Raw genomic sequence first — 27,357 nt, 5'->3', positions numbered from 1 at the left:
TTTTCGACCTTCTCGCTCCCCTCGTCTTCCTCCTCCTCCTCATCTTCTTCTGGCCCGCGAACGACATGCCACGGCGCATTCCGACCCAGGTGGGGCAATCGCTGTCGCGCCTCGTGCGCGGTGGCTACCTCAAGTCTGTCCCGCGATCATACGAGACGATGCTCCTCCATCCTCCTGCGCCTCTCCCGCCTCGCACACCCACCGCTCGTTCGTCCTACGACACCACCGCCGCCTCCTCCTCCCACGCACACTCCCTCGACCTGGACGCACCGAGGCCGCGCCGAGACCCACTCAACGCCAAGAAGAAGCACCACGCGCAGAAGCCAAAGTTGACACCGCAACCGATTGTGTACCTTGCCGATCGTGTTCGAAGCCGCTTCTACAAGGACCACCCGTGGGAGACGCTCCGTCCGCGTGTCCTCGTCGAAGCCGAGAAGCTGGCTCCTGCGCGGAAGCTCGGGCCAGAGGCCGCTGACTTGCGCTACTGGGGACGAAACCCCGGTCCCGAGGAGTGAGTCTTCCTCCTTCAGGCATCTGCCGTTTTAATCGAATCGAAGTTGACCGGTCGTTTCCTCCTTCTCTTTTACAGGGTCGTCGCATGCACACTTCACCTCCACGAGCACCACGGTCTCTCGCTGTCGCAAGCCTACCATCATACATTGTCCTCTTACCACGCACTGCGGGCCGAGCACGAGACAGCGAGCCGGTCCGCGCTGTTTGAAGCCTTGGCCTACGGAGCGACGTTCAACAACTCTCCCGCGCTGCCCAACGGCAGCGGCAGCGGCGGCGCAGCCGAGACGGTTCGCGGTTACCAGAAGGAGGCCAACGAGCTCGCAAAAGGCGCCGCCTACTTTTACCAGTCGCGTGGAGAGGCCGCCGTTGCCGACAACGCAACAGCACTCAAGGCCAAAAGCATTAAGAATCCTTCGACTGTCTTTTCCAAGGGCGAGCAGTACCTCCAGGCTGCCCTTGCCTCACGGGAAATGTCAAACCTGCCTGTGTCCGAGAGCGCAGGGAGACGACAGGGACTCAACAACATCGAGTCACAAGATTAGGTACTAATTAGGGAAGGGGTCCTTGACAATGTATTGCAACCTTTTTCATTGTTGGAGGCACAGTGTGTGTGTGTGGAAGTGAGTGAGCGAGCAAAAGAGGGCGCATGATCAGTCTCGCGCTCCCTTTGGCCCCTCGTCGTCGCTCTCGTCGCCAACGTCAAAGATCTCCTGCTCCTCCTGAACTTCAAGAGCGTCCGATTGCTTGCGCGATCCTGTGGCCTCATCGCTGTATCGGTCCTCGCCCCCATCGACGACGAGGTGCTCCAGCTCGTGGTTCTCGTCTCGCCGCTCTGGCAGCGCAAATGCCCTCGACCGCCTTCTGAGCCTCAGCAGCACGCAGGCGCCTGCTCCGACGAGGAGAATCAGGACGATCAGTGCCGCGCTCCCCGCATTGTAATACGCAGCCCACTTTGCCTCCTCGGCCACCTGTGCTTCTGTCTTTCCATCCACGCCCGGAATCATGGGCCTATCATCCTTTTCTGTCCCGCCTCCGCCGCCGATGAGGACCATGCGGTCCTTTTCGTCGCCCAGCCGGCTCGGGATGCGCGCGCTGGGACCGGCCGCGGCGAGCAGGTCGACGCCCATGAAGCGAAGCATCATGTCGTGCGTCTCGACGGGCTTGTCAAAGGGCACCATGTGCGAGCCTCCGGCGATGGAGACGTACGTGAGGTTGCGATTCGTACGCCAGTAGCCCGCCATGCTGTTGTTGACGTACCAGTCGACCTTTGGCGGATTCCCCCAGCCGCTCCCTCCCCATTGGAGTCGCTCGGGGACGCGCTCGACGCCAATGTGGTTGCAGATCAGGTCCTGGTCGCCGGCAAAGAGCATGACCTTGATGCCGCTCTCGAGGAGCTTGGGAAGATGAACCACACTGGCCTTTGAGCCCTTGTCGTTGAGCCTGCTGCCCACGCGCTTGTTGCACTCGATCCACGCCTCGGGCTTGTGTGTCTTGTCGACGTGCAACGCCTTGCGCACATCCTCGCGATCCAAGTACTTGTACATGGGCGCCACCAACGGCGGCCAGTTCATCCCACATGCTGGCGATTCGTCCGACAGCCGGACGTCATAGATGTTAATGCATGTGTTTCGCCCCCCAATCTTGTGCGTCGTCTCTGAGACAATGTCCGAAAGAAGATCCTCGCACTCGTCGATCCACCGCGGAGGGTCGCCCTTGATCGAGTCCAACGCCTTTCGGCAATTCTGCTTGATTTTGTTGATTCGTCCGTATTCCTGTTGTATGCGTTAGTGGACCTTGAATAGTGGACAGGAGAGCAAGGAAATGGGGGAAAAGATGGAGGAAAGCCACTCACCTCTGAAGAAGTGTCCCAAATTTTTGCCTCGACCATCATGTCGAGCTCTGTGCCATACTGTGCAATGGGATCGATGTAGCCGTTTCCAATTGCGATTCCCTTGAGGTCAACTGGCGACGAGCGACCAGCCTCATTGAGCGTGTTTGCGACGTAGGGAATGTACTGCCCGGCAAAGCTCTCGCCCGCCACGTAGACATCGACGCCCTCGCCCCTCCGGTACTCGGGGTACACCTCGATGAAGCGCTTGAGAAAGTAGAGAACCTCGTCGGCAGCCTGCTGCAGCGACGTCGTGTACCCGCTCGTCGAGACGTAGGAGAAGCCAGTGCCGACGGGCTGGTCGAGGTAGAGCACATCTGCGTACTCGTTCCACGCCCCGCCCGGCGTGGCCCACTCGAGGCCGCCCTTGTCGTTGGGACGAAAGGCGCCGACCTCCATGAGGACGCCGTCGAAGCTGCTGCAGCCTGGCCCACCGTTGAGCCAGACGATTAGCCTACGCTTCGTGGGCGTGTGTCTCGCTCGTTCAAGGAGGAAAAACAAGTGTGCGTCGTCGGCGGCATCGGACGACGAGGCAGCACCTGCCCTTGGCGGACGCGCGGGCAGGTAGCCCGACGAAAGCGAGAGCGCATGCGCAGGCTCGAGGTCCGGCAGTGTCGACACGTAAAAGTCGGCCGCCGTGGCACCCGCCAGCGCTCTCCGCTGTAAAAAGTTTGATGAGTCCATCTTGCCTACTCGCCAGTGGACGTTGGCGAGACTAAGAAGTGACAGCCAACAGCTCAAGAAAGGAAACTCAAAAAAGTAGCAGATTTACCCTCACGCGTCGAGCGTCTCCGCCCGTGTGTGCCTTGTCTATCCTGTGACATTGCGTCTCTTATTTTTACAAGTGGTGGTGGTGAACATGATGAAGAGGATCACAAGCTAGCAGAAGAGTGACCCTTGGCTTGGCCCTTTTCCACAAAACGGCCACTGGTGGAAGATTTGCCCGTCGCACGCTTGCCCACTGCGGGCGCCGATGCTTCGATTCTCGTCTCGGCGCCGTTGGGAAGCACGACAATGGAGCCGCTCTTCTTGTCCCATCCCCTCCGGACGGCCATCCTCTTCCTCCACTCATCCTTTTGTCGCGCGCTCTCCATGCCTTGCCTTCCCACCCGTGCCTCGACCCTTTGCCGCCGCACGTCGGATCTGATCCGCGGTGCATTGCGAGCGTAGTGCTCCCAGGCCAGCGAGAAGAGCTCTCCCCCGGCGGGGTAAGGCGAGGGCAGATCGGTGCGGTAGCTCGTCGAAGCATTTTCGCCAGATCGGTCCCTGCGCCGGAGAGGTGTGATGGTAGGGTGGCGGAGGTAGATGGCCGAGCATGTCAGGAATGAAGGCTCGAGATAGGGTGGAATGAAGAGGAACGGAGAGGCATAGGGAGGCAGATTGAAGGGGAGCACGCCCGGTGGCAGGGAGGCCTCCTTCTTCTCCGAGGCAGGGGCGCTCGCCTTTGCTTTGCCCTTGCCCTTGCCCTCGCCCTCGCCCGAAGTCTCAGACGACTGCGCTTCTGCACTCTCGGCAGCGAGCTCCTCCTTGCCCTCCTCTGACCCTTCATCTGCCTTTTGCTCGACCGGTTCTTGCTCTTGTCCGTCTTGCTGTGCAATCTCAGCTACCTCTTCTGGTGTCTCCTCTGGCTTGTCTTCGGACGCAGTCTCGCCCTCCGTTGCCATGGCCGCTGCCTTTCGTTGATCGGCAAGCTTAGCCAGCTCTGCGCTAAGCATCGGCACCGCTGATGGTAGCACCGAGACCAGATCGCCAGGGTTGAGCAATGTCCCTGGGTCCGTCGTCTGAGGCTGGGTTCAGCAGACTGATCTACCTAAGATCTTGAGGGAGAGGAAGGGAACGCACCTTGACACCATTCAGCTGCACTTTCCCTTGCACCACCATGGCTCGGCCTTCCCGAGCGCTCCTTGCAAAGCAGCACCGATGGACGATGACATCGAGCCGTCTCTCGACATCTCGCAAGAAAAGGCCTGCGATTGGCATCTTTTCTTCGCCGCTGACCTCGCCGCTCTTCAGGGACGAAGAGCTGCTTCCGCCGTTCAGCTTTAGGTCCTCGATGCGTGGAAGATCCGTGGGCAGAAACCAGCGCTTGAACCTCCTCTCGGGGATATGGTCACCGTGGTAGCCACGCAGGAAGCGCTTCGATCGCCATCGCTGCTGGTACATGGTCAGGGCAGTCTTTCGGAACGACGTGTCGGCCGTGTGGAAGGGGACGGTGGATCGAGCGATGAGGTTGTAGAGGTTATGCGGAGACCAGGACTGGGGTAATTTCCGTGTCAGCCTCACTAGGTCGGCCCTAAATCTCAATGCATCACTCACCATCCTCGGCAGGATTCCCTTGGCATCGTGGCTGAACAGTCTCGGCTTCCTCATCTTGACTGACCTCGTCGTGTGACGGCTAGAAGAACTGGACTGTGTCCTCTCTTCTCCCTCTCCTCTGCGCCGCCCAAGAAAATTAAAATTCACGTGACTTGTCTCAACCGAGCACGGCGAAGCCCACGTCCAACGCGAGCGGGCTCCTCACCCATTGTCATCGACAGCGTTCATCATAGCAACAATGGCGGGAGGAGACTACCACCGTGAGTGACCTTGGACGCAAAGAGGGCAACTCTCTTCCCATGACGCTGATGAAGATTATCTTGGCGGACAGCGTACCGGTCGGACCCGGCGATCGAGCGATGGCAGACGATGGTGAGTCAGCTCTCTGTCTCGTCGTGTCCGATGGTGATCCAAGCATTGCCATCTTTGGTACAAACGTGTCTGACGAGCAATTATGAGCAGCACTCGTCGATGTACCAACGATTCCGCTTCACCCCGCGCACAACGAGGAAGGTACTCGCGTGGGGCTTGGTCACGCCCGTCCTGATGTACGCTCTGGCGAAATACTCTGATGTGAGACTTTGGCTCCGGATCTTGAGGCTCTCACAGCGGCATGCGAAGGGGTTCTTGCTGCTAGGAAGATGAGGTCGAGGAAGGAAGTGCATGGCCTACCTAGAATTCAGCAAGGCCATTGCTGCCAGGGCGCCATCTACAATAATATTGTCTGCCAGTGACCCACTTCTCTGTTCATGATGCTTGGATATGTCTTGCTGATACCATTGAAACGTGACAGGATCGATGGGAGCTGCGTGCAAGGACACGAACCGAGTCGCTGCTGCGCTACGAGCCCAAGACAGACAAGTCCGAGGGAGATGCTGAAGAGTAGATCACTAAAGTCCACTGTCAATCGACCTCTTTTTGCAAGCTTGAAGAATTCTGTCCCATCACGAAGACTTCCAGTCCAGCTGCATCTCTCCGCGGCTCCTGGATGAGCCAGTTTCTCATCGTCTGCCTGGGACGATTTCAGATCGCATCGCTTACACCGTTCCTGTCAATTGAAGTGTGGATGAAATGAAGCCAACCGTAGCGAAACGAACCTAGATCGAGTCAGATGAAGCAAAGCTTGGTGAAGCCAAGTGAAGCAGACTCGAGGAGAGTCAAGTGAGGTAGTGCGCCGTAACATTGTGTAGTAGTGTGGTGGGTGCAGCGCAATGCCACTGACAGGAGGGGCTCGCCACCTTCGGCACTTCGGGCCTTTGCGCAGGCGCCGGGCTTGCGGCCGAGAGCCAATTACAATTTAAAGAAATCTCAAATCGAAATGTCGACATCGTCATTCGATCTAGCTTCCATCTCTCTCCTCTCCCCCCCCTTCTTCTCATACCCTCCCCGTTCCTTTCCCATCACACGTCCTCAAACTTGCGACTGTCGCCTCAACATGACTGCGCCCACGAATCTCGTGACGGTGGACTCACCTGAGCATTTCACTTCGCTCATGTCAGCGGACCTCAACCGGGTCTCGCTCCTCAACTTCTGGGCACCCTGGGCCGAGCCCTGCGAGCAGATGAATGCCGTCGTCAAGGAGCTCGCACAAAAATACCCCCAGGTCCTCTGCCTCATGGTGAGTCCATGTGCTCTGCTCGAGCGGATCGGATCGTTGCGGGGGAGAAAAGAGGAGAAGGCTGAGATTGATTGTCTCTGATCGCACTATCAGATCGAGGCAGAGGCACTTCCCGATGTCTCTGAATCCTTCGACGTCGACAGCGTGCCCTCGTTTGTCCTGCTCCGAGGCCACACGCTCCTCTCTCGCATCAGCGGTGCCAACGCTGCTGCACTCAATGCCGCCGTCTCCTCGCACGCATCCGGGCCGTCATCCAACGGGTCTGGACCCTCTTCGCAGACCAACTCGACGCCACGCGCAGCCTCGGACGTTTATCAGCCAAATGGCGCCGCTAACGGCGCCGCGAACGGCACCGTGGGCGAGCACTCGATTCCAGCGCACGAGACCGAGGCGGAGCTCGAGGATCGGTGCAAGAAGCTGATGGAAAAGAGCAGGGTCGTCCTGTTTATGAAGGGAAACCCAGACCAGCCCCGATGCGGCTTTAGCCAAAAGACGGTTGCGTTGCTCCGGCAGGAAAAGGTGGCCTTCAGCACCTTTGACATTCTCCAGGACGAAGGGGTGCGGCAGGGGCTCAAGAAGCTCAATGACTGGCCGACATTCCCGCAGATTATTGTCAACGGCGAGCTCATTGGTGGGCTCGACATTCTCAAGGAGCTCATCGAGACGGGCGAGTTCAAGGACATGCTCAAGGAGTGAATGGCAGGGGAGATTGGGGAGTCTGTATGCGTCTGTAATGTAATGTGTTTTGCGATTCCGGTCTTTCTCTTCTTTTCTTTTGTGCCTCTTCATTCGGCATGTGGCTCGTCGCTCGTGGGAATCTTGCCTACGGCAGTCGACAGGGCCTTGAAGGCGACGGAAAAGTCTTTGTCCATGTACTGGTGCAACGGATGCAATCAGTGCCTGTTCTCTTCCTCTTCTGAAGAAGTTCCGAATCATCCTGGCTCACCTCTGGATTCTCGCCGAGCGCCTTGTAGATATTGGTCGCCAGATGGCCCAGGGGTGTCGGCACGCCTCGCTGCTGAGCGGCATTCAGAGCCAGACCCAGGTCTTTTGCTTGGAGCCTAAGAAACAGGAATGCTCAGCATGACACCCTTAGAGGCTGAGCAGGTTGCGGACTCACTTGGCAGCGAAGCCTCCGTCATAGTCGCGCTCGGCCGGCGGGCTCTTGTCGGTGCCACGCAGTGCGCCAGGAGCCGGATTGTTCTGTCAGGGAGAGAGAGAGGGAGAGAAGGTTAGTGTGGGATGCTGCAAGTATTCTGCAGAACACTCACCACCTCGCTTGACCAGCACTTGCCGGTGCTCGTGTTGATGATGTGGGCAAGGATCTGGGGGCTCAGACCGTGCACGGTCCCAAGCAGCATCGCCTCGCTCGTGGCAAGCATCGAGATTCCCAGGAGCTGTTGGAAAGAAGGAAGAAATTGATCGTCAGCTCGATGAACTGAGAAGCCGCACATGCGCGAGACGCACCAGGTTGTTGGCAATCTTTGCAATGAGGCCGTTTCCATTCTTGCCGCAGTGAATCGCCCGCGATCCCATCTTGAGCAGTGTCGGCTCTGCGTGGGCAAACGATTGGTGGGAGTTGGAGCCGACCATAAAGGAGAGCGTGCCGGCTCGCGCACCGACGACGCCGCCGCTCATGGGCGAGTCAATCATGTCGAATGCGCCCTGATCCTGGCCCTGGCCGCCGCCCCCGGCCTGCTTGATCTCGTCGGCAGTCTGGACGGCGACGAGTGGGTCCAGTGTGGTGCAGTCGATGCACAGCGTCGAATTGGAGGGTTCCTTAGGATCGCCGAGCCCCCGGAGCCCCTGCAGGATGCCATTCTCGGCGAGGTACACCTCCTTGACCTGGGGCGACGAGGGCACGACAGTGATAATAGTCGAGGCCAGGCTAGCGACCCCTGCAGGCGACGTGGCCGGCACAATGTTTCGCCCAGGGAACAGGCTCGTATTGGCTGTCAGGAAGCGCGTTGTGGACAGGTCGAACGAATCGTGGACAACAAACGTCAGGTCCTTGTCGCTGTTTGCCTGAAACGTCTTCTGGAGCACGTTTGACGCCATCTCGCGCCCCATCGCGCCGAGGCCAATGAAGCCGATCGCCTTGGACCGGCTGCTCTGTAGGAGTCTCGCCGTGGGCAGCATATCTTTAGGAACCTCTGTTGTCTTGGACGGAGAGTTTTCTTCCTGGCTCCAACTCTAATAAATGATCGAGAGCAGCGCAACGCAGTTTGCGGGGTCAAGTCCGTTTTCTCACGTGTCTGGACTCGGCCCGTCTTCCTTCGGCTTGCGCCTCTCGAGCAACCACTCTTTTCAATCAACAAGATTGCATTGAAACCTGCCATTTCGTCATCTGTGCGAACGCTGCCGTGCTCACCGGGCCGCTGGTGGTACTAAAAAAGCCTCGAGGTCGCATGCGGCCTCTTGAATGTGATCGCGATGGCGGCGGCGGATTGCCGTTTATTCTCCACTCTCGGCGCGCTTCTACGTACGATCCTATCACATCGGGCATTGTGTTGGCAGTCATCAAAGATAATATTGTGTAGCAGTGCAGTGTAGTATTGGTACAGTTGATGCAGTCTGGCCATTTGGCTCGTCATGGGCTGGCTCGCTCACTCCTTCGCTTTCTTCTCCTTCTTGGCGCGCTTGCGCTCAGCCTTCTCTTCGGCCGTCATATCCTTCTTGCTTTTCTTGCCGTCCTTGACCTTTATATCAGCCTCTGCTGAAGCGCCATCAGGAGTGCGCTTGCGTTTCTTGTCTTTCTTGTCGCTTTCAACAGCCTCCGCCAGCCCCTCTTTCTTCTCGCCAGTGCTGACACTAGTTGAGCTCTCCAACTTGGCTTCATGCGAGCCAGTTGCCTCGCCTTTCTTCTTCTTCTCCTTCTTCTCCTTCTTCTCTTTCTTGTCCTTCTTCTCTTCCTTGTCCTTCTTCTCCTTCTTCTCTTTCTTTTCTAACTTCTCCTTCTTTCCGCTCGTCTCATTCTCGGTCTTGACTTCAGAGCCGCTCACAGCACCTGTTGCTGTTGCACCATTGCTTGCAGATGCGTCTTGCTTCTCATCGCTTCGACTCTGTTTAACCACGTCCTTATCTTGCGGCGCGGCGCCGTCCGCAGGCTTTACCCTATTGTCACCATGCTGCTGTTGCTGGTGCTGCGTGTGGCCATTCTGAGCAGTCGAGTTTCCATGGCCCTGCCCCTTTCCCTTGCCCTTTTTCCCATTGGGTCCACCCCGGTAGACGCTGCGCTCGTACTTCTCCGCCTCGCTGACGCATGTCGTGTGCGACTTCCACTGTGAAGGGTCCGCAAACTGCGTCGAGCAGTCCAGGCACGTCACAGCCGCCCAGCAGCGCTGGAAGTGCTGGTCCAACTTTGGCTTCTTGACCACGTCGCCGCACCCGTCGCAGTTGAATGACACCATCGCAGTCTCTTCCTTTGACAATTGGAGAAAAACGAAAGAAGACAAAAAGTTGAGGCCGGGAAAAATTTAAACTTTTTTTCAAGAAGAAACGTCTCTCACACACAGCTTCGGCCGAGGAAAGAGATGATGGTGATTGGATTGCTAGGTCGCAAAGCTGACGGTACACAACTTGTCAATGTCAAATTTCTCCTGGTCCCGATGGAAGGCGTCGAGGAGGGCCTGCCGCTCCTCTGCACCAGGGATCGGCGCTTCCTTGTTCTCCATGAAGAAGCGCTGGAGCGTGACAGTGAGCAGCTGGGCATCCTGCTGCGTCATCTTTCCCTGCGAGCGCAACGGCGCCTTGAGCTTCTCCTGAACCTCCTTGGACTCGCCGGCGGCCGCTGCAGCAGCGGCGGCTGCGACGCCCGTGGGGGCAGCCTGGGCCTCTTCCTGGCCAGTCACCTCACCCCGCATCAGGACAATGCCCTTGGAGGCAGCCAGGTCCGTGTAGTGCGTCAGCACAAGCACCGGCTGCGCGTATTCCTGGCGGAGCTTGTACTCGGCCAGGGGCGTGAAGAGAACGGTCGAAGGGGGCGCCTTCGCAATGGACTCGAGCTCGTCTGCTGACAGCTCGGCCTGCTCGGTAGCCTTGTTGGGCGGAGGCGGAGGGAGGAAGCCCCACTCGAGGTACTGCATCTCGTAGCCCTGCTTTGCTTCGCCCGGAGCCACGTTTGCCGTTTCCTCTTGGTTGTCAAGGCTGCCAATGATTGTCCGTGGGAGCGGAAGAATGAATTGGGGATAGGCGCGAGCCTTTTCAATCATACGCGCATACGTCGTGGCCGGAATGACTGCGCTGAGCTTGTTTTTGAGCGTGTGGTAGCCCGTCCAGAGCTCGGTGATCTTCGAAGGCGGGTCCGACGCCATCTTCTCCACGTCGATGATGTCTGCCAGCGTCTTGACCCCTGGCCCGCTCCCAAACTGACCCGTCTCGAGCTTCCGTTTGGCCTCCGCTTCGACTCGCGCTCGAATCTCCGCAGCGATCTTGGCATCCTGCTCCGTCAAGCCCGACATGGGCGTCGGCCTGGCCGCATCGGCCGACGCTGAAGCAGCCGCGTCGGCAGCCCTGCGCCGCTCCTCCTGCCTGGCCCTTAGCTCCTCGACGGACGAGAGCCCCTCCTTGCGTGCCCTCTCCAGCAGCATCACCTCGTACTTCTTGAAGTTCCTCTCCCGCTTGGCCTCAATGACGATCTTGCGCTGCTCCGGCGTCAGGCCCAGGTATGGGTTGGGCCCACCATTGCTGTCTCCGCCCTCGTTAACCTCGTCATTGACAACCGCCGGCCGCCGGCTTGACGAGGCAATTGCTCGGTGCAGCGGAGCATTCCGAACGGCCGTGCCCCTTGCAATGTCGGAGAAGCGAAAGATGGACCTGGCGATGCTCATGGTCGTGTCGGGATTCGCAGTGAGAAGGTTCAGAAAGCAGCAAGGTTGGGCTTGAGTTGTCGAGGTAAAAATTCACGTGACTTTCTCGACGTCCAGGCCAGGATACGCGCGGCCCTGTCGAGAACTTACTTGGTGGAGTTCAAGATCATCGCACCAACAATGTCGGACCAGGTGGCGTCATCATCGTCGGGCAATGGCCCTTCCGAGCCTCAGCTCGCCCCGGGAAACCCACAGAAGGAGGAGGCGCTCAAGGCATACAAGCGCGCGCTCAAGAGCCACGAAGACCTCTCGACGAACCTAAAGAATCGTGAGTCGTCAATCCAAAGATGCACTGCACTCGTTTTAGGAAGGAGTGAGACACTGACGTGCTCTGTCCAGTCCGCTTTGGCCTCAGAGACCTGGAAAAGGACTACGACAAGACAGAAGACGACATCAAGGCGCTCCAGTCGGTCGGCCAGATCATCGGGGAGGTTCTCAAGCAGCTGGACGATGAGCGATGTGAGTAGCCAGCCGTAGTAGCGCCAAGGCCCGCAGGCTGACCCCCGTCTGGACAATACAGTCATCGTCAAGGCCTCGTCAGGCCCGCGCTATGTGGTTGGCATCCGAAGCTCGGTGCCCAAGTTCAAGCTCAAGCAGGGCGTGAGGGTGTCGCTGGACATGACGACGCTGACCATCATGCGCATCCTTCCGAGAGAGGTCGACCCAATGGTGTACAATATGAGCATGGAGGACCCCGCGGGCGCAAGCTTTGCGGGCATTGGTGGCCTGGGCGAGCAAATCAGGGAGTTGAGGGAGGTCATCGAGCTGCCGCTGCTGAACCCCGAGCTGTTCTTGCGCGTGGGCATCAAGCCGCCAAAGGGCGTGCTCCTCTACGGACCTCCAGGTACAGGCAAGACGCTGCTGGCCAGGGCGGTGGCAGCCACGCTCGACACCAACTTCCTCAAGGTTGTCAGTAGCGCAATCGTCGACAAGTACATCGGCGAGAGCGCCAGGCTGGTCCGAGAAATGTTTGGATACGCAAAGGACAACGAGCCAACGATGTGAGTGACCTTTTCCTTGCGGTCTAGCTTTGCCTCTGATGCTCATTTGCCTGTCACAGCATCTTCATGGACGAGATTGACGCCATTGGAGGCCGGAGATTCAGCGAGGGTACCAGTGCCGACCGCGAAATTCAGAGGACCTTGATGGAGGTTCGTCTTGAATATCTGCTCTAGCACGGGTCAGGAGAAACTGACGAAAATCCCCGACAGCTCCTGAACCAGATGGATGGTTTCGACTACCTGGGAAAGACCAAGATTATCTTTGCCACGAATCGACCAGACACCCTCGTGAGTTAGTTTGACAGTAGACGGAGACACCAAAGTAGACTAAAAACTTGGCGCACAGGACCCGGCTCTGATGCGACCCGGACGACTCGACCGAAAGATTGAGATTCCGCTGCCCAACGAAGTGGCGCGGCTTGACATTCTCAAGATTCACGCCAGACCTGTGGCCAAGCGCGATGAACTGTGGGTAGAGTCTCTTTTACACAAGCAGCAGCGAGCTTCCGGTGCTGACCGACTTGGCTTTGCACAGCGATTACGAGGCCGTTGTCAAGCTCACAGACGGGGCCAATGCGGCCGACTTGCGGAACGTGGTGACAGAGGCAGGCATGATGGCCATTCGCGATGACCGCGACTACGTGATTCAAGAAGATATGATCAAGGCGGCGAGAAAGGTCATGGAGGCCAAGACGCACGAGAGCAAGATGGACTACAGCGCCATCTGATGACAATGAACTCTATTCGAATCTCAACAAAGCCTTGCACTGCTACACTAGCTAAATAGTCTGTCTGTCTGTCTGTCTGTCTGTCTGTCTGTCTGTCTGCGTGTGCGTGTGCGTGTGCGTGTGCGTGTGCGATTTTCTTCCATCGGATTGAGCGGGCCTGGTCGGGACCGGCAGACGCGTGAACCGATTCATGAAAGCTTCTCGGCCGGTCTGAGCGCGGTGGCAGGTCCGCTAGCCGCTCTCGGTTGCATTCCTTCTTCTACTGGCGGAGAGATCTTCTTGGTTCCCTTTCTCACTCCTCCTTGGTCTCCTCTCTCTCTCCCTTCCACCACTCTTCTGGCTGTGAGTATAGCGGAATATGCCATGGCGAGAGACTGGTTGCTGTGCTGAAGCTGACTGTGCAAGCTTGGAGCAGAGCAATGCACCACCTTGCCGCCGCTCGCCCTGCCCTTCGCGCCGTCGTCAGCAAGCCTTCTTCGACCCGCTCCCTCTCTCTCTTGCGCGCTGCCAGCAGCAGCAGCCAGGTCGCCACTGCCTCAGCTACCACGAGGACTGCGTCGCAGAGCAACGCCGCCACCAGGAACAACAGCGTCACCCGCGCCTTTTCCGTCTCATCGCGCGCCATGGCTGGTGGTGTCGGTCTCGGCGAGGACAACGTCCGCCCGCCATACGACCAGGTGCTGCAGGACATTGCCGACTACGTGCACAACTATGAGATCAAGAGCGACACGGCCTACAACACGGCCAGGCTCTGCCTCATGGACTCGCTCGGCTGCCACATGGAGGCGCTCCGCTTCCCCGGCGCTCGTGCCGTCACGGGCCCTGTCGTTGAGGGCACCGTTGTGCCCAACGGAGCAAAGGTTCCCGGCACCAACTTCCAGCTCGACCCCATCCGCGCCGCATTCAACAACGGCGCCCTGATCCGCTGGCTCGACTTCAACGACACCTGGCTCGCCGCCGAGTGGGGCCACCCCTCGGACAACCTCGGCTCGATCCTGGCCGTCGCTGACTGGCTGTCGAGGACCAACGTCGCAAACGGCAAGGCGCCCCTCACCGTCGAGGACATTCTCACGGCCGCCATCAAGGCCCACGAGATCCAGGGCTGCATCGCGATTGAGAACAGCTTCAACCGCGTCGGCCTCGACCACGTCGTCCTCGTCAAGGTCGCCTCGGCCGCCGTCGTGTCCAAGATGCTGGGCAACACGCGCGACCAGACTGTCGACGTCGTCTCGCAGGCCTTTGTCGACGGCCAGTCGCTGCGCACCTACCGCCACGCGCCCAACGCCGGCTCGCGCAAGTCGTGGGCCGCCGGTGACGCCTGCTCGCGCGCCGTCAACCTTGCCCTCCTCGTCAAGAAGGGCGAGATGGGCTACCCTTCGGTGCTGACGGCAAAGACGTGGGGCTTCTACGACGTCCTCTTCAAGGGCAAGCCCTTCGAGTTCCAGCGGCCCTACGGCTCGTACGTCATGGAAAACGTCCTCTTCAAGCTCGTCCCTGCCGAGTTCCACTCCCAGACGGCCGTCGAGTCGGCCGTGATCCTGCACAAGCAGATGAAGGACGCGGGTAAGTCGTCGGACGACATCAAGAAGATCACCATCAAGACGCAGGAGGCCGCCATCCGCATCATCTCCAAGCAGGGCAAGCTCAACAACTACGCCGACCGAGACCACTGCATCCAGTACATGGTCGCCGTGCCCCTCATCCACGGCAAGCTGGAGCCGCAGATGTACAACGACGACTTTGCCGCCGACCCGCGCATCGATGCGCTGCGTGAGAAGACGTACTGCGAGGAGGACGCCACCTACACCAAGGAGTACCTCGAGCAGGACAAGCGCTCCATCGGCAACACGGTCACGATTGAGTTCAACGACGGCAGCACCCTTTCGCACGGCCTCGACTACCCTGTGGGCCACGCGCGCAGGCGTGAGGAGGCCATCCCCCTCATTGCCGCCAAGCTCGAGAAGCACCTCGACGGCCACTTTGACGATGCCAAGAAGAAGCAGATCCTCGGCCTCATTGACAACCACGATGCGCTCCTCAAGATGCCCGCACACGAGTTTGTCGACATCTGGGTCAAGAACTAGACAGTCTTTCTCTTCCTCGATTTTCATCATGCGCCGAGGCTCTGGAATGCACAAAATTCTTTTAAATAATGACCTATGAAGAGGACATAAGCTATGAAAGGGAGACAAAGATATCTACTGCTCGTTGACAATGACAGCAGCCATTCCCATGCCGGAGCCGACGCACTGATTGAGGAAAAGTGAATGTCAGTCAAAGAAGAAAAGAAAGCAAGTCTTAGTAGGGGCAAGGGAAAATACCCACCATGGAGGTGACGAGGAGCTGCTTCTTCTCGCGCTTGGCCTCGGCCAGGCCCGTGGCAATCTGTCGCGAGCCTGTGCAGCCAAGAGGGTGGCCCAGGGCAATGGCACCGCCGACGGGGTTGACCTTGTTGAAGTCGAGTCCGAGCTTCTCGGCCGAGAAGACGGCCTGCGAAGCAAAGGCCTCGTTGATCTCGTAGATGTCAATGTCGTCCTTGGACAGGCCGGTAAGCTCGAGGACGCGGGGGATCGCGTAGGCCGGACCGACACCCATGATCTTGGGCGGGACACCGACAACGGCGCCAGTGACGTACTTGCCCAGGATGGGCAGGCCGAGCTTCTTGGCCACGCTTCGGCGGGTGAGGAGCACGGCGGCGGCACCGTCGCTGACCTGCGAGGCGTTGCCGGCGTGCGTCGAACCGTTCTTGTCAAAGGCAGGCTTGAGCTTGCCGAGCGACTCGGCGGTGACGCCCTCGCGGATGCCGTCGTCCTGGTCGACCGTCCGCTCGTTGCCGTCGTCGTCGGTGTACTTGACGGCGACAATCTCGCTGTAAATAATCAACGTCAGCAAAAAAAAAAAAAAAAAATTTGTTCCAAACTCTTCTCACCTCTTGAACTTGCCATCCTTCTGGGCCTTGGCAGCCTTTCCGAACGACTTTGCGGCAAACTCGTCCTGCTTCTGGCGCGAGATGTTGTACTCCTTTGCCACGTTCTCCGAGGTGATACCCATGGGCATCAGGCAGTCGGCCGCCTCCTCGTTGGCCATGACCTCGTCCGAGAACTTCTCGGGCATGACACCAGCACCGTAGTTCTGCGTCATGCTCTCCACGCCGGCACCAATACCAACGTCGATCTGGCCGAGGGCGATCTGGTTGGCAATCTGGTTGACGGTGGCGAGACCCGACGAGCACTGGCGGTTGAGCGTGTTGACGGCAGCCGTGTTGGGAATACCCGCCCAGAGGGTGGCCATTCGCGCAACAGTGGCACCGCCACCGGGAGGCAGGACGTTGCCGACAGCGACGTCCTCAACGAGCTTGGGGTCGATCTTGGACTGAGCGATGACACCCTTGAGAACGTGGCCGAGCATGTCCTCGGGGCAGCTGCGATGTTTTGCGTTAGCTCGAATAGGCACGGAGAGGTGGGCAAGGACATGCACTCACGCCTGGGCAAGACCGCCCTTCTTGGCCTTGGTGATGGGCGTCCGGAGCGCCGAGACGATGACGACTGCGGAGAGGAGGGGTGGGTGAGCTTATCATTCCTCTCCACATTCTCTCTCTCGCCACTCACCATCGTCGTCAGTCTTGGCGAGGACGTTCTGCTTTCCCTTTGGAATGGCAACCATTTTTGCACAGATGTGTTTAACGGGAGATTAGATGGAGATGATGGTGGTAGTGGAGTGAGGGGAACGGGGATAAAGGAAAGAGCGAGTGGCCAGCGCCTCCATTCACCTGCCTTCCATGGGCCTAGCTGGACCCACCCCGGAATTCGGCGTTTCGGTGTGACCGAACGCCACGTGCATCAGGGGGTGTGAAAGACGCGTTCAAAGCAGCAAAGCCCATCGCCGCACCGTCCGCACCGCTCAGCGATGCGCGGACTTGCCATTCTTCGTCAGTTTGCGTGGTGGATCGAGAAGGAGATGGTGATCCCGACCCTTGGGTCTGGCAATCATTACACGACTGATCTACATTAAGTTGTGCTCTAGGGTCGCTCAAGTGTGCATCTGAGCGAGGATTGGACCCCTTCCGGCTGGCTCACGTGAGCCTGTGAGGAGTGAAGTGAGAAGAGGTCACGTGTGCTGACATCCGCGAAAGTATTTAGACACCTCGTTGCTGGCCATCTCCTTCTTCTTCTTCATTCTTCTGCATGGGTGAACCTTCTACCCCGTGAGGAGAAATCCGAGGGAGAAGCATTGCTGGTTGCAAACAAACATGTTCACAAGCTCCATTGTGCTTCGGCCATTGGGAATTTTTCACCCACACCATCCGCCCTCCTTCGGCATGGCGTCCCGTCGTTCCTCGCGGGGTCTCTTCCGCCGCGGAGGAGGTATGTCTGTCCTTTCTGCTCTTGTCACACTGCAATGAAGCCTTTTGATGCCTTTCTTTCCTCCCTGCTCGTGTGTCTCTGTTTGCGTCTTGTCTCTCCCCACAAATCTCGTAATTGCTGCGCGCACATCCCGACCACCCATCTGCTCCGCCTCTTCACAACCAAAGATCTTCCAGCGTCGGATGGACCGCACGCTCTGAGCCCAGTGACTGATCATTAGTATGCCTGCACCTGCTGGCCAAATTCGCATCGTGGGCTTAGCCCTTATAGCACCACCAATGTGGCCGTCGGAGCATCGATGACGCGGATGCGAGTGCTCAGCACGAAGAGGCAAGCGTGATGGAGGTGGATAGATGCGCACGCCGAGATTCATCTCCATAGAACGCAGCGAGCATCCCGCAATCAGCATACGAAGCACACAGCTCTCTCTGCGGAAAGAGCAGGAAGTGCTGCATGTGGATGAAGAGTACGAGAATGCGAATGTTCTCTAAAGCGCAGCCAGTGAACCTTGGAGGCAACTTTTGGCGGGAGTCATGGGAACGGTAGCTAGCTACAAGATGAGGATGACTCGCCCTTGCTCGCCTTGAGACGACATGTGAGAATCCAGCTGTTTGTTCCTCGCCTGTCGTGCATGCGGACTGTTGGATCGACGTCGAGGCGCTCAGCACTAGGAAGATGCTGACGAAGTTGGCTAGCTCTCTTGAAGCTCGGCCTCAGAGCATTTTGTTTTCTGCCTTTTCTCAATGTTCAAGGCAATCGCGAAGGCCGCTGAGCTTATTCACGACCTTCCCTTCGTGGCAGAACCCCTGTCTGTCTGTCGCTCTCCAGCCGAGTGCAGTCTGGCACGCACCACAGACGTATTTCTCTTCAGAGGGGGCTGCTCTTGTCGCCTCATTGTGACATCAGACAAGGGATCACCGTTCTCATTTGCAGCTCTGACAAGAGTATGTACATCAGAGCTTGCTCATGACGAGTCTTGTGTGCAGGAGGACTGAAGCACTGCACCAGCGATTGGCGACTGAGTCCGCTGCCGCGTCGAAGGGGCCTTCCAGCGGCCGACTCTGAACAAGACAGATACGACTTCCGCGTCCCGACGCCCCCAGCTGCAAGACGCGCCTAAAGTCGCAACTCCTCAATTTCGCAGCCCTTTTGGAGCTCGTAGAGATCGCCGTCGCCATGCCGTCTGCATTTGGGAGACGGAGCAGCAATGCGCAGAGCACGCTGAGTCAGGTCCCCACTTCGTCTTCGCTCTCGTCTGGCGCGTCCACCATCCCGCTCCCGCCACAGCTGGGAAGTGGGGCCTACTCGAGCGAGGGTCTCTCTCCCTCGGTCTCGCCCTCGATTGGCACAGGGGGTAGCAACCCGTTTGAACAGCAGCACGGCAAGCAGAATCACCACCATGCCCCCAGCACTGCTTCTTCGAGCACCTTTGCAAGCACCTTTGCCGGTGGTGCGAGCCTGACTGCTTCCACGAGCGGCTCCGCGGTGAGTTATATGCGCCCCCTTCACTCCCATGATACTCCCGCCGACTGACCGACTGGGGGTCTCTCCTGCTCAGGCCGATGCCCAACTGCGAGAAACAATGATGCGCAGAATCCGGACACTGGCCTATTTGAAGCGCATCTTTGCCGTCGATGCCGGCCACCCCCCGCAGACGTGGCTCGACACGGTCCGGCTCACGCGCCGAGACCTCGACGGCTTGTATGAGCCCAGCCGCACGGCCAAGCGTACGTCCAAATACTTTACCCTCGGCTGCTCTCTGGCGCCTGTCCTCGAGCTCTCCCAGGGGCAAGACCTTGTCCGGGGCATTATCGCTGTCATCAATGACGTCGAGGCCGCAAGCGAGGGAGAGCACAAGGACAAGACCAAGATGAAAAATTTCTTCAAGAACAGCATTTCTAGAGGATCGAAAAGGGGCAATACCATGGGCAGCTTGGCCCCCGATCTTGCGTCAAGCTTTGAAGGTGGTGCTTCGGGTATTGGACCGGGAGGTACCATGGCGGGCGACCTCATCGGAGCGTCAGTGGTGAGTGACGGGCGCGCTAGACTGAGCTGTGACGACTGTCTGACCGATTCTCGTCCACAGCCCTTTCAGCTCGACTTTTGTCAGACGATGATGTCGCTGTGCGATATCCTCTCCGAGGTCTACTACCGCTTCCTCTACTATCTCGGACCAGCACCACCATCGTCTGCATTCAGTGCGATGAGTGCAAGCGCAGTCTCCTTCAACTCAGACGCCTCTACCTCGCCCGCGGTCACAATGATGGGCAGCGACCCCGTCTCCACCCCGACGGCCGGCATGGCCGACCTCATCACCAAAGCCGACAGCAAGCTTAAGGTGGGTCTGCTTGGCACACGCGCTTGTCTATGAGCCCTTTTACTGATAAAGACGCAGAAATACATCGGCCAAGTGACCAAGGAGCTCGACGGGCTGGCCCGTCAGGTGATTCGCGATGAAATGTCGGCCCTCGACACGGTCATGGCTCGAGAACCGAGTGGGCCTGGGCTGACGTCGCCTCCCCGAGACTGAGCACCCAGAGTCCCTTTGTCCTCTCTTTTTCCTCAAATGTTACTGTACAGTAGTGTATATTTGCGCCAGTTCTCATTGTTTTCGCTCTTCCCTTTGTCCGGGGTCGTCTGTCTCTATTTCCACGTCCGTGCACGCGGTGCAACGGAGGAGAGAAAGCTTTAAATTTTTGCTACTCTCTCCCCTCTCAAGTCCGACGCTCTTCCTTCTTTGTCCTGGAGATCCCGTCCTGTTCCTCATGTCGATCCTTGTCCAACCCGTCTGGAGCACGCCCGTCGACGACACAGAGACGCCCACGTCTGAGGAGCAAGAGGCGGTGGAAAGGACGATCTGGGAATGCGTCCAGCCTTACTACCGCGGAGCGTCGGATTCCATCACGCTCTCAGACGGTGCTGATGCCCGTGCTGATGCCGATGCCAGCACAACAAAAGGCGGGCCAATCAGGACAGGACAAGTGCTGCCCGAGCAGCGGAAGCCGCTGCCGGATCTCGACAGGCGGCGGCACCTTGCCTTTGTCGATCGGATTCTCAATCCGCTGCCAGCTGCCTACGTCGGCTTCGACTCGACGCGCGTCTGGCTCCTCTACTGGATCGCACACACCCACAGCCTCCTGGGCGAGCCCATCGAGGAGCAGGACCCCAAGCTCCGTGCGCGCTTCATATCGACGCTCATACACTGCCAGGATGCCACAGAGGGCGGCTTCGGCGGCTCACCCGGCCACCGTGGGCATCTCATGTGCACCTACGCGGCCATCATGGCGCTCGCCATCGTCGGCGGGCCGGGCCCCTGTCCGGACGAGGATGATGTCGCGATGGGATACAGCGTCGATGTTGGCAAAGGAGGCTGGGATGCCATTGATCGGTGAGTCCCAATCTGCCCTGTACACTGAACCGCCTTCCCTCTGATGACGAAGCTCTCTCTTTACCCTACAGGTACAAGCTCTATGCGTTCCTCCTCTCTCTCAAGCAGCCCGACGGATCGTTCACTGTACACAAGGATGGCGAGATCGACGTCCGAGCGACGTACTGCGTGATCACCGTCTCGCTGCTGCTCGGCATCGCCACTCCAGAGCTGTTTGCAGGTGTGGGGGACGCCGTGGCGCGCTGCCAGACGTACGAGGGAGGCCTGGCCGCAAGCGCCTACGAGCGAGGTTCTGCGCCACCATCACTAGGCGAAGCGCACGGCGGCTACACGTATTGTGCAATTGCGTGCCATTTGGCGCTGAGCCTTCTCCCCGCAACCTCGTCCGGGCCCTCTGCCTTTGCTGCTGCAGCACCAGCAGCAGCGGCAGCAGCTTCGTCGAGCGGGCGGCAGTGGTCGGTAGACAACTCTGCTGCTTCGTCGAAGCTGGACCTGGACGCAGCGCTGAGATGGGCCGTCTGGCAGCAGGGGACCGCCGTGGAGGGCGGCGGCATGCGGGGCAGGACAAACAAGCTCGTCGATGGCTGCTACGGCTGGTTCTCCGGCGGTGGGCTCTTCACGTGCCTGGGCGGCCTCATGACGCTGAGGGGCGACAACGACGAGCAGTGGTGGGCTGATGCAACGGCAGACGACGAGACAACAGAAGCAGGCTCTGTGGATAGCAACAATGGCGGCGGCGGTGGCGGCGGGGGAGGGGGGACAAGCGATGACTGGGAGAGCCTCGACGAGGACGAAGATGGTGAGTCGACTTCGCGCGCGCGCGCTCTCTTATAGAAGATGCTGACTTTTTCAGCTTCACACATAGACTCTCTGCTGGTCCCGCGTCACGACGATGGCCTGCTCCTGGACCGCAGCGCCCTGCAAGCCTACATCCTGCTCGTGGCCCAGAATCCCAAGACGGGCGGTCTCCGAGATAAACCGGGGAAGCCGTCTGACGCATACCACACGTCGTACAACCTGTCGGGCCTCTCGCTGTGCCAGCACTGGATCCGACTCGATCTGGACGCCCGGAGGCGCTGGACAGAGAGGTTCAAGCAGCAGAGCGGGATAGGCAGCGACGTGTGGCGGGCGAATTGCTACGCAGCGTGCCTTGGCTGGACATTCGACGAGCGTGACACGCATGTCCTCGGCCACGCTGCTGCTGCAAAGGAAAACGGCCAGGGCAAGGCAAAGTCTGCAAACGAGGTTCAAGTAACCCATCCCATCTTCAACATCACCTTTGCCCGCGCAAAGTCGATGCTTGATTGGGCGTATGCTCAGCAATAGTAGTAGCAGTATAGTGTAGACGCTCATGAAATTTGATGATTTCCACGGGGACAAGACGAGAGAGAACATGAAAGAAGGAGAATACCGAAAGGAGGGAGAGGAAATGCACAGAACAGAATGGGTATCGATAGCTCGAATCGCTGCCTATTGACCTTCGCTCTCTTCGTCTGCTTCGTCTGACGTAGAGGGATCCTGTCCCTTTTCTTGCGGCTCGCCCTGGACGGGGGTCTCGGACTCTTTCGACTCGTCTTCCTCCTCGTCTTCCTCCTTGATCTGCGGCTGCTCTTGGCGGAACGCTGGGCCGCTGGGTGCGGCCGTCGTGACCGACGAGGCACGGCTGGCGCTCGTCGTTGCGCCAAATGAGCGTGCTGCCGATGAGGCGCGAGAAGTGGAAGACTTGTGCCCCAATGTCAGTCCCTTACTAACTCATAGAAGGAAAGAGGCCTAGGTCCAGACTCACCCCTCCGATTGTGCTCTCGGGACCGATGCTCTCTGTACCCTTTCTGCGCCTCAGACCAGACGGCCCAGCTCGCTGCGACTCCTCCTGCTCCTGCTCTTCATCGCCCCGGATGTCTTCCCAGCCCCGCGCACCCAGTCCCTCGCCGTCATCGTAGTCATCGTCCCCGAGGGCACTGCTTCCAGCGCCAAAGTCAGTCTCTTCCTCGGTCTCCTCGTCGAGCCGTCCCAAGACCCTCCTGGCCTGCGTCGGAATCTCTTCTTGCGGCAGGCCCACTTGCTCCTCGTCGTCCAGGTCATCCTCGCCCTCGTCGCCGCCAACAGCCGTCATGAGCCTGCCCTGCTGCATGTCCCGCAGCGCCGCGGCTCGCCTTGCCTCGTAGCGCTCCTCCTGGTCCCTCGCCGCCAGGCTCTGCCTCGAGCGCTGGCGCGCGTCCGTCTCCGTCTCCGTGTCGCCTCCCTCATCGTCGTCTTCGTCGTCTTCCTCTTCCCCTTCCGTTGCGAGGTCCCTTCCAGTGGCATCGCCTGCCCTTTCGTCTGCCTCTTCGCCAGAGGTGGTAGTCGTGTACTGCCTCGTTCCGCGGAAGTTGTCCTCGACGGCGAGACCGTCGCCGCCGAGTCCAGCCATGGTCGACGACGTGTAGACGGCGGCAATGACCCAGAGCGTCAGGGCCGACACCATCTCAAAGGTCATGAAGAGCGTCACAAAGATCAAGAAGGAGGCGAGCGGGTGATGGTACATAAAGTACCTGATGAAGGGGCAAGGCACGCTATCAGCATGGTGGACTCTTGATAAGGACAAAGAGGGATCACTGACCTGAGACCGGTGAGATGCGCGTCAAAGCGGAGGCTGGCGCCATACGTCTGCAGCTCTCCCCTGCTCCGGAAGCCCTGGGCGGCAGAGGCGGCATTGATGATACCCTTGCCGCTCTCGAGCACGTCGACGCCACCGACTCCGTGGCCACCGCCATAGATCCAGTACTTGAGACTGTCGTGCCGTCCCACGGAGAGGTGCGCATTCGTGACGGCCAGGTCCTCGCCATGGGGGGCAAAGGGATGCGAAGTCGGCGCAGGCTGAAGAATCGCACGGTCCAGCAGGCTGATTGTCAAGAGCTGCACGGGTGGTGTTGAAGTGGGCAGCTTCAGCGATGCGCGGTCGCGCGTAATCGCATACACAAAGTGATTCATCGCTCGCACTGGTGCCGGCTCATGGACGATCATGGCCTTTGTTTCTTCTCTCGTCAGTGCGCAGGCTAGAGCAGGGGGCAAGAAGCACAAACTCACAGGCTTGCTGGCATACACGACTGTATGGTTGAGACCTGTCCTCAGATCGAGCTCCACCATAAAGTTGCCCAGATCGATGTTGGCTGCGCTGAGCGGGACGACGAGATCCAGGTTGACGTCGTAGGCCTGGTCCTCGGCAAAGATGCTTCTGGCGCCGTCGGCCGTGGTGAGAGCCACGTCGGCAAAGGGGGGCACGTCGTGGCCATACTGCAGCCAGATTCGTCGGTGTACGCCAATGTCGGGCACCCAGGCCCTGTAGAAGCCGACGTAGGCAATCACAGCGAGGCTCAGGGCGGTCCAGAAGAGGGCACCGAGCACACCGAGCCTCAGGACGAGGCGATGGGTGCGCGGGCTCAGGACGAGGGCAAGGGCCGAGGCCAAGAGCGACGCGAGGGGATCGGTGATGAACGTCTGGACGAGTATCGAGGGCCACTGCGTGGGTGGGGGCACAGTGGCGAGAAAGTCGGCCAAGGCGCCGGCAAAGAGGGGAGGCTGCGGTACGCGAGGCTCCTGGTAGCCCGATCCGGTCCGCGTGCGAGGCGTGTTGGCCAGCCGGTGATGTCGAGAGCCAAGTGGGACAGAGGCAGACGAGGCGTACCGCGGTGCACCATAGCCTGTGCTGCCTCCTCCGCCGCCGCTACCGCCACCGCCACCGCCACCGCCGCTTCTTTGCGACATCCTCAATCCTTGCCTGTTGGCTTTGCGAGTGGGTATCCTGGGTGTGTGAAAGAAGGTGCGAGCGGCGCTCGCGCGCACGGTCCCAAGCTAATAATGTTAGAATTCCAGCTCGGCCGGGGTCGACGCGCTGGCTCGTCGCACGAATTCACAGAGCAGCTTCTTCCTGCCAACCAGCATCGACCGAGGCCCTTGCCGAACGAAGATGATCAACGACGTGCAGCTCGCTGCGCTCAGCAACTGGCTCGGAAGCCTGGGCATGGTCCTCATCGTCGTGTACCATGTGAGTGTCCAATTTTCTATTTATCCTTTCACGGGAGCTGTGGCTGAAGGGCGCTTGAAACTGCAGCTCTTTTCAGTCAATGCCAAGCGCATAGAGGCCAGGAACAACGCGGCATCAACAGCAGCAAGGGGTGGTAGCGTCGTCCGATGAGAGCAAAGCCATTTCAGCGACCGTAAAGAGGGGGGCCTTTCCGGGTCGAACAGCGAGAAGACGACAGAAGCCAAGCCAAATGTACAACACTCCCAGAATTTACGGCCCAATCGAAAAGAAATCAGACATAAAGAGAAGCAGAGAGGCAGATGATCAACATTGACTGTGACTTAGGAAGTGGCCACTCTGGCCTTTTCGAGGGCCGTGCTGAACATGGTCAGCAGCGCGCCCGTCTCCTCGAGGCCGACGCTGATCCTGACCAGGTTGCTCTCCACGCCAAACCGGGCTGCCCAGTCGAGCTCGCCGTAGTGGGCCAGGATGCAGTAGGGGCTCGCCAGGGTAAAGTTTGTGCCCAGCGACGGCCCCTTTGCGCACTTGAGCGCATCGTAAAACGCAGTGGCGGCAGCGGTGCTCTGGAAAGTGAGGGAGAACAAGCCGCCAAAGCCACCGTTGGGTCTTCGACAGGCATCGTAGTGTTGCCGAGTGACATATTTGGGATAAAAGACACCCTTGACGACGCTCGAGCCCCGCTCCTTCTCCTTCCAGAGCAGGTCAACGAGGGCCTCTGCATTGATGTCAATCTTGGCGACTCGGTCGACGAAGCTGCGGCTGTTGCGCTCCATGAAAACGGCATCGTCTCCAAAGTAGTTGTCCTCGTACTCGTCCTTGAGCACGGCATGCAGGTCGGCGTAGTGGCTTCCGCGCGGATTGAGAACCATGGAGCCGCCCATGCAGTTTGTCTCGCCCGAAAAGATCTTTGTCATGCTGCTGACGACAATGTCTGCAAAGTGAAGCACCTCGACGTTGACAAAATTGCCAATCGTCTCGTCGACGACGATCAGAAAGCCGTGGGTGTCTGCTAGCGTCCTGATCCGGGCTAGGTCTGGCGTCCTGAGCAGCGGGTTCGAGGGGAACTCGCAAAAGAGGGCGAGGACGGACCCAGGAGGAGAAGAGGCCAACCTCGCCTCGAATTGGTCCAAATCGGAGTCGGTGCCATTTCCATAGAACCAGCAGCCGGGGCCCCACTTTTGCAGAATCTTGAGCGTGTCCGTGTAGGGAAAACCAAAACAGACGGCCTGGCCAACGTCGTCGTCATCGTCGTCGTCGTTGCCGTCGTCATGTCCCGTAGTTGGAGGCTGTCTCCTTCTCCTCTGCCACCTCATGGCCGCCTGGTGTGCATGGAAGATGGAAGACATGCCGCTGGGAAAGAGAAACACATCGTCTTCGCTCAGTCTGGGGGCGGCCGATCGCTCGTGGCGTTGGGCACCCTCGCCCGACGCCACACCTGCAATCCGCCTGCGCAGAGCCAGCTTGGCCTTTGGTGCTTGCGCGCGCGGCATGTTCCGGCCGTATCGCTCTTCGACGTACGTGGCATGGTCCGAGCAGAGCTTGTCGACAGCTTCTTCGCCATGCTCCGAATGGTTCATCGAGGGAGAGGTGATGGAAGGCGACGATGAGGAGTCTCCTGCATTGCGGAGGAGGGAGGCGCTCGACGACGATGTGCTCAGAGCGACGGGAGTCGAGGAGCCTGCAGGAAGGCCATTTGACAATGACGAAGACGACGAAGACGATGAAGAAGGCATCATCATCGTCGTCTTGGCGCGTGCATAGTGGCGGTTGCGAGAGTAGCTTCGCTCATCTGGCTGTGGCGCCCGCGGCGGTGGCGGCTTCTCGGCTTCTGCCGCCGTTGCCTCGAGCTTGCCTGTCTGCTCAAGCAGCTTTAGTGCTGTCTCGGCCCTCCTGCTGCTGATTCCATCGCCCGTGTGCTGCCAGAAAGACTTGGCGAGAGGGAACGCCGGCGCGGGAAAGAGGACAATGTAGATGGACAACACCTCGGCGGGACTCTCTTCCCGAGCGACGAGGTCAAAGTGGACGATGCGGACGCTTAGCGGTGCGGGCGCAGTCGTCCCTGCTTGCTTGTGCTGAAGCGCATGCTGGCGCTGCATAAAGGCGCGACACCGATTGGCGACATTGACGGAAGGCACAAGCAGGCAGCTCTCGGCCTCGGCCCTGACCTTGACGATGCCGCCGCCGCCGCTGCCCTCGTCCTTCTGGCCCGGCGGGTACCACGCCACACTGGCCTGTCCGAATTTGCGCAGGCACATGCTCGCGAGTCGCTGGACATTCTTGTGGATAAAGAACCTTGGGTAGCCCGTCTCCATGACGTCGGTCAGCCGGCCCTCCTCGTAGTCGACATTGTCCTGCCACCGGGGAAGGCTCACGCTCACGGCGTGTGCAGTCGCAGGCGGGATCGAGGTGCCCACCGAATAGTCTGTCGCTCCCACCGCCGCCGCCGCTGAGGAGGAGGAGGTCGTGGCAGTCATCGTGGCAGTCATGATCTCGACGCTTGCGCTCAATTTGCGCGCACGTCTAGCTAGCACGTCTAGCTAGCAAGGGTGAGGAGGAAGACGAGGGCGCAAAAGTGAATTCGAGTCAAAGAAAACGCGCGCGCACGACCGACCTCTGCCTCAATTTTCTTCCGATTGGCTTTGAAAAAAT

The 27,357-nt window shown here is 59.2% G+C and overlaps 16 protein-coding genes across 16 annotated transcripts; 8 read left to right on the top strand and 8 right to left on the bottom strand.

The window, feature by feature from the left end:
* The first annotated feature begins 40 nt into the window (after positions 1-40).
* Positions 41-1,096, top strand: FA10DRAFT_301276 (hypothetical protein). Its single transcript, XM_025524962.1, has 2 exons — positions 41-511; positions 590-1,096. Exons 1-2 carry the CDS (start codon positions 66-68, stop codon positions 1,053-1,055), a joined length of 912 nt encoding a protein of 303 aa, XP_025377181.1. The 5' UTR covers positions 41-65; the 3' UTR covers positions 1,056-1,096.
* A 265-nt stretch (positions 1,097-1,361) lies between these two features.
* Positions 1,362-3,085, bottom strand: FA10DRAFT_221488 (alpha/beta-hydrolase; the record flags this gene model as incomplete). The annotated part of the gene is made up of 2 exons (XM_025518552.1): positions 1,362-2,285; positions 2,366-3,085. Coding segments are annotated over 2 exons (1,644 nt in total), but the record flags the coding sequence as incomplete, so codon positions are not given.
* Positions 3,086-3,204: 119 nt separating this feature from the next.
* On the bottom strand, positions 3,205-4,806 carry FA10DRAFT_266505 (alpha-L RNA-binding motif-containing protein). The gene is made up of 3 exons (XM_025521518.1): positions 4,718-4,806; positions 4,244-4,657; positions 3,205-4,182 (listed from the first exon to the last, which is right to left on the bottom strand). The coding sequence occupies exons 1-3, from the start codon at positions 4,769-4,771 to the stop codon at positions 3,274-3,276; spliced, it is 1,377 nt and encodes a 458-aa protein (XP_025377179.1). The 5' UTR covers positions 4,772-4,806; the 3' UTR covers positions 3,205-3,273.
* A 126-nt stretch (positions 4,807-4,932) lies between these two features.
* Positions 4,933-5,603, top strand: FA10DRAFT_301273 (hypothetical protein; the record flags this gene model as incomplete). The annotated part of the gene is made up of 4 exons (XM_025524961.1): positions 4,933-4,977; positions 5,049-5,089; positions 5,180-5,290; positions 5,511-5,603. Exons 1-4 carry the CDS (start codon positions 4,956-4,958, stop codon positions 5,601-5,603), a joined length of 267 nt encoding a protein of 88 aa, XP_025377178.1. The 5' UTR covers positions 4,933-4,955.
* Positions 5,604-6,108: 505 nt separating this feature from the next.
* On the top strand, positions 6,109-7,094 carry FA10DRAFT_266503 (putative glutaredoxin). Its single transcript, XM_025521517.1, has 2 exons — positions 6,109-6,335; positions 6,429-7,094. The coding sequence occupies exons 1-2, from the start codon at positions 6,153-6,155 to the stop codon at positions 7,029-7,031; spliced, it is 786 nt and encodes a 261-aa protein (XP_025377177.1). The 5' UTR covers positions 6,109-6,152; the 3' UTR covers positions 7,032-7,094.
* A 26-nt stretch (positions 7,095-7,120) lies between these two features.
* Positions 7,121-8,474, bottom strand: FA10DRAFT_230732 (putative 3-hydroxyisobutyrate dehydrogenase mitochondrial precursor; the record flags this gene model as incomplete). Its single annotated transcript, XM_025518832.1, has 5 exons — positions 7,121-7,210; positions 7,282-7,396; positions 7,456-7,538; positions 7,607-7,732; positions 7,803-8,474. The coding sequence occupies 5 exons, from the start codon at positions 8,472-8,474 to the stop codon at positions 7,121-7,123; spliced, it is 1,086 nt and encodes a 361-aa protein (XP_025377176.1).
* A 371-nt stretch (positions 8,475-8,845) lies between these two features.
* Positions 8,846-9,777, bottom strand: FA10DRAFT_266501 (hypothetical protein). The gene has a single exon (XM_025521516.1). The coding sequence runs from the start codon at positions 9,743-9,745 to the stop codon at positions 8,942-8,944; it is 804 nt and encodes a 267-aa protein (XP_025377175.1). The 5' UTR covers positions 9,746-9,777; the 3' UTR covers positions 8,846-8,941.
* Positions 9,778-9,895: 118 nt separating this feature from the next.
* Positions 9,896-10,966, bottom strand: FA10DRAFT_222571 (ATP11-domain-containing protein; the record flags this gene model as incomplete). The annotated part of the gene is made up of 2 exons (XM_025518561.1): positions 9,896-10,066; positions 10,148-10,966. Coding segments are annotated over 2 exons (990 nt in total), but the record flags the coding sequence as incomplete, so codon positions are not given.
* A 357-nt stretch (positions 10,967-11,323) lies between these two features.
* Positions 11,324-12,932, top strand: FA10DRAFT_251218 (putative RPT4-26S proteasome regulatory subunit; the record flags this gene model as incomplete). The annotated part of the gene is made up of 7 exons (XM_025519600.1): positions 11,324-11,471; positions 11,543-11,662; positions 11,724-12,204; positions 12,264-12,354; positions 12,415-12,492; positions 12,551-12,672; positions 12,740-12,932. 7 exons carry the CDS (start codon positions 11,324-11,326, stop codon positions 12,930-12,932), a joined length of 1,233 nt encoding a protein of 410 aa, XP_025377173.1.
* Positions 12,933-13,227: 295 nt separating this feature from the next.
* Positions 13,228-15,166, top strand: FA10DRAFT_251216 (2-methylcitrate dehydratase). Its single transcript, XM_025519599.1, has 2 exons — positions 13,228-13,274; positions 13,348-15,166. The coding sequence occupies exon 2, from the start codon at positions 13,352-13,354 to the stop codon at positions 15,014-15,016; it is 1,665 nt and encodes a 554-aa protein (XP_025377172.1). The 5' UTR covers positions 13,228-13,274; positions 13,348-13,351; the 3' UTR covers positions 15,017-15,166.
* On the bottom strand, positions 15,017-16,655 carry FA10DRAFT_301266 (thiolase). The gene is made up of 5 exons (XM_025524960.1): positions 16,541-16,655; positions 16,414-16,477; positions 15,862-16,353; positions 15,258-15,801; positions 15,017-15,181 (listed from the first exon to the last, which is right to left on the bottom strand). Exons 1-5 carry the CDS (start codon positions 16,593-16,595, stop codon positions 15,131-15,133), a joined length of 1,206 nt encoding a protein of 401 aa, XP_025377171.1. The 5' UTR covers positions 16,596-16,655; the 3' UTR covers positions 15,017-15,130.
* A 1,792-nt stretch (positions 16,656-18,447) lies between these two features.
* On the top strand, positions 18,448-19,895 carry FA10DRAFT_301265 (hypothetical protein). The gene is made up of 4 exons (XM_025524959.1): positions 18,448-18,781; positions 18,855-19,322; positions 19,383-19,634; positions 19,692-19,895. The coding sequence occupies exons 1-4, from the start codon at positions 18,473-18,475 to the stop codon at positions 19,824-19,826; spliced, it is 1,164 nt and encodes a 387-aa protein (XP_025377170.1). The 5' UTR covers positions 18,448-18,472; the 3' UTR covers positions 19,827-19,895.
* A 63-nt stretch (positions 19,896-19,958) lies between these two features.
* On the top strand, positions 19,959-22,060 carry FA10DRAFT_266497 (terpenoid cyclases/Protein prenyltransferase). The gene is made up of 3 exons (XM_025521515.1): positions 19,959-20,684; positions 20,756-21,483; positions 21,550-22,060. Exons 1-3 carry the CDS (start codon positions 20,062-20,064, stop codon positions 22,008-22,010), a joined length of 1,812 nt encoding a protein of 603 aa, XP_025377169.1. The 5' UTR covers positions 19,959-20,061; the 3' UTR covers positions 22,011-22,060.
* On the bottom strand, positions 22,024-24,474 carry FA10DRAFT_301263 (hypothetical protein). The gene is made up of 4 exons (XM_025524958.1): positions 23,751-24,474; positions 23,284-23,690; positions 22,471-23,215; positions 22,024-22,406 (listed from the first exon to the last, which is right to left on the bottom strand). The coding sequence occupies exons 1-4, from the start codon at positions 24,426-24,428 to the stop codon at positions 22,155-22,157; spliced, it is 2,082 nt and encodes a 693-aa protein (XP_025377168.1). The 5' UTR covers positions 24,429-24,474; the 3' UTR covers positions 22,024-22,154.
* A 156-nt stretch (positions 24,475-24,630) lies between these two features.
* FA10DRAFT_285683 (hypothetical protein) lies at positions 24,631-24,858 on the top strand (the record flags this gene model as incomplete). The annotated part of the gene is made up of 2 exons (XM_025524019.1): positions 24,631-24,708; positions 24,775-24,858. 2 exons carry the CDS (start codon positions 24,631-24,633, stop codon positions 24,856-24,858), a joined length of 162 nt encoding a protein of 53 aa, XP_025377167.1.
* Positions 24,859-24,999: 141 nt separating this feature from the next.
* FA10DRAFT_266495 (PLP-dependent transferase) lies at positions 25,000-27,279 on the bottom strand. Its single transcript, XM_025521514.1, has one exon. The coding sequence runs from the start codon at positions 27,180-27,182 to the stop codon at positions 25,029-25,031; it is 2,154 nt and encodes a 717-aa protein (XP_025377166.1). The 5' UTR covers positions 27,183-27,279; the 3' UTR covers positions 25,000-25,028.
* Between the last annotated feature and the right edge of the window lie 78 nt (positions 27,280-27,357).

The sequence above is a fragment of the Acaromyces ingoldii genome (assembly GCF_003144295.1).
Source record: "Acaromyces ingoldii strain MCA 4198 unplaced genomic scaffold FA10scaffold_3, whole genome shotgun sequence".
In the NCBI taxonomy this organism is placed as follows: domain Eukaryota; kingdom Fungi; phylum Basidiomycota; class Exobasidiomycetes; order Exobasidiales; family Cryptobasidiaceae; genus Acaromyces; species Acaromyces ingoldii.
Note: the sequence above shows the minus strand (reverse complement) of the source record. Positions and strands in the feature narration are given on the sequence as shown.

Coding starts and splice junctions, on each gene's coding strand:
- FA10DRAFT_301276 (XM_025524962.1), top strand. CDS start 66: ATGCCACGGCGCATTCCGACCCAGGTGGGGCAATCGCTGTCGCGCCTC. Junction 512..589: donor CGAAACCCCGGTCCCGAGGA/GTGAGTCTTCCT, acceptor TCTCTTTTACAG/GGTCGTCGCATGCACACTTC.
- FA10DRAFT_266505 (XM_025521518.1), bottom strand. CDS start 4,771: ATGAGGAAGCCGAGACTGTTCAGCCACGATGCCAAGGGAATCCTGCCG. Junction 4,658..4,717: donor AGGGAATCCTGCCGAGGATG/GTGAGTGATGCA, acceptor AAATTACCCCAG/TCCTGGTCTCCGCATAACCT. Junction 4,183..4,243: donor TGCAGCTGAATGGTGTCAAG/GTGCGTTCCCTT, acceptor ACCCAGCCTCAG/ACGACGGACCCAGGGACATT.
- FA10DRAFT_266503 (XM_025521517.1), top strand. CDS start 6,153: ATGACTGCGCCCACGAATCTCGTGACGGTGGACTCACCTGAGCATTTC. Junction 6,336..6,428: donor CCCAGGTCCTCTGCCTCATG/GTGAGTCCATGT, acceptor TCGCACTATCAG/ATCGAGGCAGAGGCACTTCC.
- FA10DRAFT_266501 (XM_025521516.1), bottom strand. CDS start 9,745: ATGGTGTCATTCAACTGCGACGGGTGCGGCGACGTGGTCAAGAAGCCA.
- FA10DRAFT_251216 (XM_025519599.1), top strand. CDS start 13,352: ATGCACCACCTTGCCGCCGCTCGCCCTGCCCTTCGCGCCGTCGTCAGC.
- FA10DRAFT_301266 (XM_025524960.1), bottom strand. CDS start 16,595: ATGGTTGCCATTCCAAAGGGAAAGCAGAACGTCCTCGCCAAGACTGAC. Junction 15,802..15,861: donor AAGGATGGCAAGTTCAAGAG/GTGAGAAGAGTT, acceptor GATTATTTACAG/CGAGATTGTCGCCGTCAAGT. Junction 15,182..15,257: donor AGCTCCTCGTCACCTCCATG/GTGGGTATTTTC, acceptor TTCCTCAATCAG/TGCGTCGGCTCCGGCATGGG.
- FA10DRAFT_301265 (XM_025524959.1), top strand. CDS start 18,473: ATGCCGTCTGCATTTGGGAGACGGAGCAGCAATGCGCAGAGCACGCTG. Junction 18,782..18,854: donor CTTCCACGAGCGGCTCCGCG/GTGAGTTATATG, acceptor TCTCCTGCTCAG/GCCGATGCCCAACTGCGAGA. Junction 19,323..19,382: donor ACCTCATCGGAGCGTCAGTG/GTGAGTGACGGG, acceptor TCTCGTCCACAG/CCCTTTCAGCTCGACTTTTG.
- FA10DRAFT_266497 (XM_025521515.1), top strand. CDS start 20,062: ATGTCGATCCTTGTCCAACCCGTCTGGAGCACGCCCGTCGACGACACA. Junction 20,685..20,755: donor GGCTGGGATGCCATTGATCG/GTGAGTCCCAAT, acceptor TTTACCCTACAG/GTACAAGCTCTATGCGTTCC. Junction 21,484..21,549: donor CCTCGACGAGGACGAAGATG/GTGAGTCGACTT, acceptor CTTCACACATAG/ACTCTCTGCTGGTCCCGCGT.
- FA10DRAFT_301263 (XM_025524958.1), bottom strand. CDS start 24,428: ATGTCGCAAAGAAGCGGCGGTGGCGGTGGCGGTGGCGGTAGCGGCGGC. Junction 23,216..23,283: donor GCGCATCTCACCGGTCTCAG/GTCAGTGATCCC, acceptor CCCCTTCATCAG/GTACTTTATGTACCATCACC. Junction 22,407..22,470: donor CCGAGAGCACAATCGGAGGG/GTGAGTCTGGAC, acceptor TTGGGGCACAAG/TCTTCCACTTCTCGCGCCTC.
- FA10DRAFT_266495 (XM_025521514.1), bottom strand. CDS start 27,182: ATGACTGCCACGACCTCCTCCTCCTCAGCGGCGGCGGCGGTGGGAGCG.